The 8,678-nt window shown below is 34.6% G+C and overlaps 1 protein-coding gene and 1 long non-coding RNA gene across 6 annotated transcripts; one reads left to right on the top strand and one right to left on the bottom strand.

Moving 5' to 3' along the window:
- The first annotated feature begins 2,071 nt into the window (after positions 1-2,071).
- Positions 2,072-4,782, top strand: LOC112097418. The gene is made up of 3 exons (XM_024182657.1): positions 2,072-3,744; positions 3,847-4,628; positions 4,744-4,782. The coding sequence occupies exons 1-3, from the start codon at positions 3,558-3,560 to the stop codon at positions 4,780-4,782; spliced, it is 1,008 nt and encodes a 335-aa protein (XP_024038425.1). The 5' UTR covers positions 2,072-3,557.
- Positions 4,783-4,799: 17 nt separating this feature from the next.
- Positions 4,800-8,145, bottom strand: LOC18039770. Of its 5 annotated transcripts, none has more exons than XR_002904835.1 (4): positions 6,683-8,145; positions 5,854-6,603; positions 5,652-5,781; positions 4,800-5,081 (listed from the first exon to the last, which is right to left on the bottom strand). It is a non-coding gene; the product is annotated as an uncharacterized LOC18039770 (long non-coding RNA). The 5 variants fall into 5 exon arrangements; XR_002904836.1 differs by having other exon boundaries at positions 5,854-6,818; positions 7,507-8,145; XR_002904837.1 differs by having other exon boundaries at positions 5,854-6,818; positions 7,665-8,145.
- Positions 8,146-8,678: the final 533 nt, after the last annotated feature.

The following is an 8,678-nucleotide window of genomic DNA, read 5'->3' as shown; positions in this document are numbered from 1 at the left end:
ATGCTTTGTAGTGGAAATTATTAGATTAGAATTCTCACATAATATATAAAATTATTATAATTTAGAAATCGTATCTTTATTTTTTTGTACTAATAATTTGGGCATTCAAATCACTATCTAATTGGATGAGTTCATAAGTTTGCCTAAATTTTATCCCTTGTGATTGTTGGTTAAAATGCTTTGCAATGGAAATTATTAGATTGGAATTCTCACATAATATATAAAATTACTATAATTTAGAAATCGTATCTTTGCTTTTTTGTACTAATAATTTGGGCATTCAAATCACTATCCGTCACCCAAAGATTTTTCAACTTATATCTTAAGTTTGATTTGCACTTAACGTGTGAGCGCCTCTATCACTACTAAAAGCAAGTAGCAATAAATGAATTTTTTTTCTTAAACTTAGAGAAGAAAATTTACTTTTTCTTTGATTTTGTATATTGCGGCTTTTTTTTTAAGTATTTTTATATCTTTTGGTGGAAACCTTGGGCCTTATATATATATATTTTTAAATTCTACTAAATCAAACTAGTTTGATTATTTAATTCTAAATCTATTTCGCTAAAATATTAGTCTCAAATAATAATTCGACTCATGTCACATTGATTTCTTTACAGTACTTCTTCTTATTCTATCGTTAATTAAATTGATATAATTCTTTGATAGTTACTGGATTTCTCTAATGATTATTTTTAACATATTAATTATGTTGACGCATTTTGGCTAGAGAATCATATTCAACTCCAAACGGCTAGCCTCTTTATTGAAACGACTAGCCATTTTCGGGAAACATGATCTCTGGAGTGAAAAGGGCTAGTCGTTTCCCACGAAGAGGCTAGCCTTTTTCATTCCAGAGAGCATGCGAAGTGAAAAGGGCTAGCCTCTTCATTGAAACGGCTAGCCATTTTGGAGGAACATGCTCTCTGGCGTGAAAAGGGCTAGCACATTTTCTTACTTGAAGGATCGGGAATGATCAACACACACCATACAATAAACTCACATAACCGTAGTCGTTTTGCCACTTAAAGTTAGTGGTTCGCCTTTTTTATTTTGAAAACTCCCCAAAATAGAATCAATTAGCCACTTTAAGTGTTAGCGGTTCGTCGTTTGTGCCCTAAAAATTACCATTGTATTAAAAACATTATGAAACTCAATCAAACCTATTTTCCAAGATTTCAAATAATACTTGTTAATTTCCAACATTATGAAAATCCTATTTTATGATAGATATATATTTTTTTAATAGTACATTTATAATAACTTTAAAATACAGACTTTTTTTGGTTAATTTTTAGAGATAGAATATAACATTATAATTCTTCTAACAAAAAATTTTTTAGTTTTGAAAAATTTATTCTGGTAACTTACGTATTGCAAAACTATGCAAAATTAAATTTAATGTTAAAACAATGATTTTTCATTGAGGGATTTTTTTAATGTAAGTGGAAGCCAATAATTCTCAAAATATTATTAAATTAAAAGATTAACAAACTTGATATTTTGGTTCTTGATTAATTATGGAGATCACTCAAAAAAGAACAAAAAGGAAAAAAAATTAAGCAAACATTAGTAAAAAAATATAGGACAAATCACAAGGTCGTATAAATTTTAGACTCTGCTGTTTGCAATCACATTGGCATCATCATGATTCGAGAAACAAACCCACTACCCAATGCCACCAATATCTGAAACCAAACGAGAAAAAGAAAATGCTAATGATTCAAAATAAAAGCAAAATAAAAGAATTGCTTCTGAAATCCAGGTCCTCACTGGTATCTTCTTGCTCCTTGTTCAGAAACTGCTAATAACCGATGGCTAACTCAGTTCATAACCAAATCCAATTCGTCAATCCATGATAGCGTTAGCAATAAACCTCAAATTATCACAATGCCAATTCCTGCACAACCAAGACCAAAATTCATTGAAAATGAAAATAATTTAAAACAAGCAACTAATAGAACGACAAAATCAGCAATGGAAATTGCAGGGTGAATAAGAATCTATTGAGACTAATAGAAAAATAGATCAAACTATTTCCAGAATTGTGTAATATATATGTTGAGATATAATTAGTAATCTAGTAAACTCAAGCAAAAGAACATGGTGATTGGCTTACCTGATGTTGGAAGATATGAAAAAGTTTGCGAGGGCTGTATATATGGAAAAATGCATAGACTTCCATTTCCTAAAAATTCATGGAGAGCCAAAGCTCCGTTGGAGTTGGTGCATGCTGATATTTGTGGTCCTACAAGGACTCTCTCTCTCAATAACAGGAGATATTTCATTCTTTTTGTTGATGACTATACAAGGATGATGTGGATTTATTTTTTGAATGAAAAATCAGAAGCTTTCTCAACTTTTCTTCAGTTTAAACTTCTTGCTCAATTTACTAGATTACTAATTATATCTCAACAATATATAGGACTCTATGCAATAATGAAACTTGCAAAAGAATTCTAAATATCATAACTTTTGAATATATACTTTTCCCGAACATATAACAAGATAACTTTAAGTATCCAGGAGAAATATTTTTTTCTTACTACACTTTAAATTCAAAGACTTATATGCAGAGTGACCTGTTGCTCTTCAAAATAGGTCACAACCTGCCACAAATAAATAAATTTAAATTTATTTATTATATTTCTAATAAATTTAAATTTATTATATTTCTCAAAATGTTTCAACAGCTTAACCCAGTTTCCTGCAAACAAGCCACCCGATTTCAAAAATCACTATTCACTATTACAATCAAACAACAAATAAAGAAAAAAATTATACGAAATAAACATTACCTGCGTCCATGATTTCCTATTCATTTTGGGCTTTGCCAAACAAAAAAGTGTAACTAGTTACAGAAAAAAAAAAAAAAAAAAAAAAAAAAAAAAAACTTTAGAAGCAAGTAGACAATTTCAACTGATTAAGCTACAATTTTTACTGATATATCACCTAAACATGTGTTCTCTTTCAACATTACCTATTACTTAGTTCTTAATATTAAACACCAAACTCTTCAATATAACTCCTAAATATAAACCTATCAACAAATAGCTCAAATATTCCACCAAAAAACAAATCAGTAGAAACTACAATCCAACAAGTATTTCATAAAATAAAAAAATTAACTCTGAGTGAATAGAGGAAGAGTAATCGAGCAAGCACCAGATCGGCCAAGCTTGAGCTAGCGCACAGATCACATGTGCTTGTGCCGCCGTTGATCGTTACCGGAGACGAAGATCAGCCGCCGCAGCTAGCGCACAGATCAGCTGTGCTTGTGCCGCCGTTGATCGTTACCGGAGACGAAAATCAGCCGCCGCAGTTGATCGTTGCCGACTCACACCACCGTTGATGGCCGTGGAACAAGAAGAGGAGAGGTGAGGTCAGGGAGTGGTGAGGTGAGAGAATGGCGAGGCGTGCGTGAGGTGAGGGTGTGTTTTTTTTTTTTTCATTTTTATATTTTTAATCCATGTATCTCATACATGCAGGTATTGTAGCATCAGCCTATAAATAGAGTTCTAACCGAACACAATACTTTCAAACTTAAAGAAGCAATAATGGCAGATGATAAGATTGTTGGGGAGTTTGCTAATTTGAATATAGGCAGTGAGCCGACGAATGCGACAACGCCGCTGACTGCGGCGAATCCGCGTACTTCGATGACGCCGCTGCCGATGGCTACTGCGGCAGATGCGACCACTCCGCTGACTCCGACGAAGCCGCGGCGGACGAAACTTGTGAAAGGTTTGAATAGTCAATTTGATTAAATATATTTGCCAGGGGAAGACGCAGCTAACAGAACTTGTGAAAATAAAATTGTGGAATTCCGTATTTGTGACGATGCAGATACAAGTGACAGAACTGATGAGGCGGATGACTATAAAAAAGTTGGATACCGTATTTGTGATTATGCAGATGCGGATGACAGAACTGATGAGGCGGAGGACGATAAAAAAGTTGCATTCTGTATTTGTCATGATGCAGATGCAGGTGTCATAACTGATGAGGCAGAGGACGATAAAAAAGTAGGATTCCGTATTTGTGACGGTGCCCCCAGCGAGCGTGAGATAAGTGATACTATCGCTAAGCTTCAAACTCTTCTCGACAAACTTCCTGAAGAAGAATGCCTAATTCAAAACGATGGAACATATATTGCACAGGATATTCCAAGAGAACATGCTTTGAAACTGATTAAGGATTTACGTCAAGATCTAGAGTCTACTGAAAAAGACACAATCCCATATACCTATCGTTCAGTAACTTTCATAACTCGTCTGAAGAGATTTTTATATTTTCAGGGCAGAGCTAAAAATTTGGATAAGGAATCAGAAAGGGGCCATAACTTACGATGGTTGCTACCCCAAATTATTCAGTTTCTTGAAGAAGACTTCTATGTTGATATACGGCATTTATTTTACAGTAATAGGACACGGATAAAGACAGATTCCAAATTGGATTATACAATACATCTCTTATGTTCAATGGTTGGAGGTCCGAGGGAGAGTTTACACATTATTTCCTCAGAAAAAGGTGTTGTGATTGGAGATCTCGTACTTCAAATTGGAGGTAAAGAAATTAATTGTGCACCGGACCAACTAAGGATACCTGCTTCCACAGAGAAAAAGAAAGTAGAATGCATAAAGTCTAATGCAAAATTTGTCTTGTTGATCGAGAAGAAGACCGTGCTCGATATGCTGGAACAAATTAAATTTCATGAGACCTATAATTGCATTCTTCTTACAGGCTGTGGCATGCCTGATTTGGCCACCAGATTCTTACTAAGAGAAATTAGATGCAAATTAAAAAAACCGGTGCTTGGATTATTCGACTGTAATCCCTATGGTATTCACATACTTACCGTTTATATGTTTGGCTCAAAAAATATGGCTGGTAGGAATTTAAGGCTGGCGGTACCAGATATAAAATGGCTTGGCCTATTTCCCAGTGATCTTGAAAAATATAACATACCCAAACTATGCCGACAGATTTTGTCTAAAGATGATATATCGAAGCTAAAAACATTTTTGGAGAAGGGGGACTTGGTGGCCTTCGTGAGAAGTAATGCTTCGTGGGAAAAGGAGCTGCAAAAGATGAGTAAGGAAGGTGAGAAAGCTGAAATCGAGGCATTGGACATGCATGGATACAAGTATTTGGCGAATAAGTACTTACCCTCAAAATTTCGTGCTGGGGATTGGTTATAGTGGTGGGCTTTTTTCTTGTATGTTGGTGTGTGTATATACATACAGGAGGTTGATTTAAGTAGTTAAAACAATATATTTTTAAATTTGATTTTGTCATGTAATGCGTCTATATAGCCACCAAAAATTGCTTGCTGATTTATGCAGCTGGAATTTAGATCCACAAGCGAAGTAGCAAACAGATTCTTCCTTGCCTCTGCCTTAAAATGGCATGGCAAAGAACAAGTAATAGGAAAAGACACATGGACTAATAGATTTTAAATGAATGCTTTTCTAAATTAAATCGTTAAAACTAAAGATCAGAAACCAATTCATCGTATAATTTCGTTCGTCTTCTGCTCTATCAATTAAGATTTTCATTCAAAAAAAGGAAGAAAAAAAGAAAAAAAAAACTACTAATTAAGATGCTTTGATTCAGCAACAAAGAGCAAACATGACCAACATCAAACTAACCTCTCTTTCAGCTTTGAGCTAGATCTTGGTGCTGAATTCAGCAAAAAGAGTCTTTTCATGACTTCCTCGACCTCGGGCCATTTTCATCACTTCATGATTGTAGTGAGCTGTTGGTGGTGGATCATGCTCCCTGTAAAAGACAAACAGAAGCATAAGTTTCTCTTAATTAAGACACCTAAAATGTATGTCCATGTCTACTAACCTGATCATTCCTCCGTGAATTAAACCCCTCTTGAGGATCTTGAATAGATTTAAAGAGACCTTGGATAATTTCCTCATGGTGGGCCTGAGCAGAGACAAGTCCTTTGTACATGATTACTTCTAGCCAATCCATTGAGGCCACCACCTATCTCAGTCAATTCAATCTTTTAACAGAGTGAATTATCAGGACACAGAAATAGAATATGAGTGTACATATAGACACTATTGAAAGACTAGAGTCTTCCCCTAGTTATGGATGGGTGACATCCGCACCAAATATAATTGCAGGTCTATCAGTCACAAGAGGAATTCTTTACTGAACAATATCAATGAGCACAGTGTTTCATTCCCTAACCTGATAAAATTATAAATAGCAAACTTAATCTTCATTACCAAGAAAACAAACCTATCAGTTTAACAAGAAATTTGACACTCCCAACTTAAAAAAAAATCTTGAACATTAAAATTTAATTATTTGAAAAAAAATTACAGTAACTCCAGCAAATCAAGTCTTAAATTAAATTGCAACAAGAAATCATCTCCTATATGTTTTCCCATTAACCCTTATATTTGTTCTCACCATATTAACAAGAATATTAAACAGGTACAAAAATAGGGGTAAACTCAACCTTCGCATTGATTTTAAGAGCCACATTTTCAAAATACTGCATATTGAGCCTTGATGCATGCTTAGGCTAATAGCATTGTGAAACAATCCCAAGTTTCATTTCACAAACTCACTTAATTCTCCCTGCAAGTAGAAAGCCGATAATGTTGAAAAAATCAATGCTGATATAAAAATTTAATCATGTATTAAATTTATCACTGACCATATGATCCGCTAACATCAGGTAAAATAATTATCAATGGTTGAAGCTGTTTTCCTTGCTGTATAGTCCGATTGTGAACATTTACAAGTGCCTTCTCAATTTGATCTGGGTTGGATGAACTTATGGGAATGACAGGCTGCGGGTTAAATACCAGGCATAAAAACACGCACACCCCCAAAAGAAAAAAGTAGGTTCAGAAAGGTCATTAACCTGAATTGCTAACATGATTTGCAAAATAAATAATATTACCATACCATTATCTTACTATTACACATCTACCAACCCCTAACATAATTGGAATCGTGCATCATGATTCGAATGCGTGGAGAAGTTCACACAAGTCCAAACTTCCACTCTCCCACTATTGAACCATTTTTATAAAACCAAATTTTCAGAAAATAATTTAGTGTGAATAAATAAAAGCTCCCTGTTCAGAAGACATAGTGAATTCAATTGAACACCAAGCACATACATTCCAAATACCTAAATGAATTTCAAATAAAAAGCTCTTCAAAGATAAAAAAGTATAAAACTACATACAAATTGCAGCATGCTAAAATGATTAAAAATATATATATATTGTTTCTGCGATAATCAAAAACTATACAATCAACACAATGCAGTTAAGATTAATTGCAATATCCATAGATAACAAAGACACTTCCACACTAAGAATTCATACCCAATTACTCAATAAGCATAGTCTACTTCAATTCTTTCAACTTCATCACCGTATAAGCAAAATGACCACTTCATTGATAAGCTAAATCATCTCTATCAATGCTAGTAATCACCAGATAATCCAAACCCCACCATGCAATTACCTTAGCAACATTCGTGGGCTCCCAAAAGGTCAGGTGGTCAAAGTGCAAATGACTTCTTCACATTGCAAATCATTATATTTCCAATCAATCCAACCTAATTAACAAACATTCCAAATTCCTAATAACACAGGTGCTATTTAATAAATCCAAATAATTACCTGCAACAGCGAGTATAGGTATCATCTAGGATCATAACTATGTCCGTAAAAATTGCATGTCTTGTCGGCAGACCAACACTCCTCCAAATTAGGGCACTTGCCCTCTTCACAAAATGTGCGAAGCATCGACCTGCCCAATTTTTTTCTACCTCTAATTGTAATTATCGCCTCCGGGAATCGATGCCTTCATCCATTTGGCCTTTGCCAGAGGCTTCTTTTGATTATCACCTTAGCTTCATAAATTCGTCAAATTTACTTTAACACAACAGTCATCGTGCAATTTCAAATTTGAGTCACCGATTTTGTCACAGATTTACCTTTTATTAACCGACTTCCCTGGTATTCTTTAACACAAACGTGGCTATCTTTGAAGCGTTCGATCGGCCACTTTTAAGCCCAATGGTTATATTGAATGAGGACAAAAATTATAATATGATACTACAGTTGCAACATGTCCTGAAAAAAGACCCAGTCTTATATTTTTAAATACACCTGGCAGTTGTCGGCTCAGTCTTTTTGCAACGCCAGCACTCAGTAGCGGTCTTGGGTTTGTTGCCCATGGACCCATTTTTTTAAAATAATTTTTCGAGACCGTAGAAACTAGAAAGTTCATTCACCGGTCAAAGATAAGGGTCCGGCTATGGTGCAACGGTGATACGGTATCACCGTTGCATCCAGTTGTTGGATCCATATGGATGAATGGATCCAGTGGGATCCAACGGCTGGGTGCAACGGTGATACCATATCACCGTTGCACCGTAGCTTGCTCCCAAAGATAAACTGGAGGTATAAAGTTTACACTTCAACCCCACCGCTATATTTATTGGGTAATTTTTAAGATCTTCCCTTAAGTTTGCCGTATTAATATTTAGATAAAATATATTAATTAGGACCCACTAATACCACAGTGGTATCGTGTCACTTCTTTTTGTCTTTTATGGTAAATTTTCATATAACCCCTTTTACTTTTTTTTATTTAAACTTTACTTTATAAATATTAAGTTAATTTCAACT

Source organism: Citrus clementina, unplaced genomic scaffold (assembly GCF_000493195.1).
Source record: "Citrus clementina cultivar Clemenules unplaced genomic scaffold, Citrus_clementina_v1.0 scaffold_6, whole genome shotgun sequence".
In the NCBI taxonomy this organism is placed as follows: Eukaryota; Viridiplantae; Streptophyta; class Magnoliopsida; order Sapindales; family Rutaceae; genus Citrus; species Citrus x clementina.
The sequence above is the reverse complement of the archived record's forward strand: the minus strand, read 5'-3'. Positions and strand labels throughout refer to the sequence as shown.

What these genes read in the sequence shown, in the direction of transcription:
- LOC112097418 (XM_024182657.1), top strand. Translation starts at nt 3,558, where the DNA reads ATGGCAGATGATAAGATTGTTGGGGAGTTTGCTAATTTGAATATAGGC. An exon ending in GCGGACGAAACTTGTGAAAG is followed by an intron (nt 3,745 to 3,846) that starts GTTTGAATAGTC and finishes GTGACGATGCAG; the next exon opens with ATACAAGTGACAGAACTGAT. An exon ending in CTTCCACAGAGAAAAAGAAA is followed by an intron (nt 4,629 to 4,743) that starts GTAGAATGCATA and finishes TTCTTCTTACAG; the next exon opens with GCTGTGGCATGCCTGATTTG.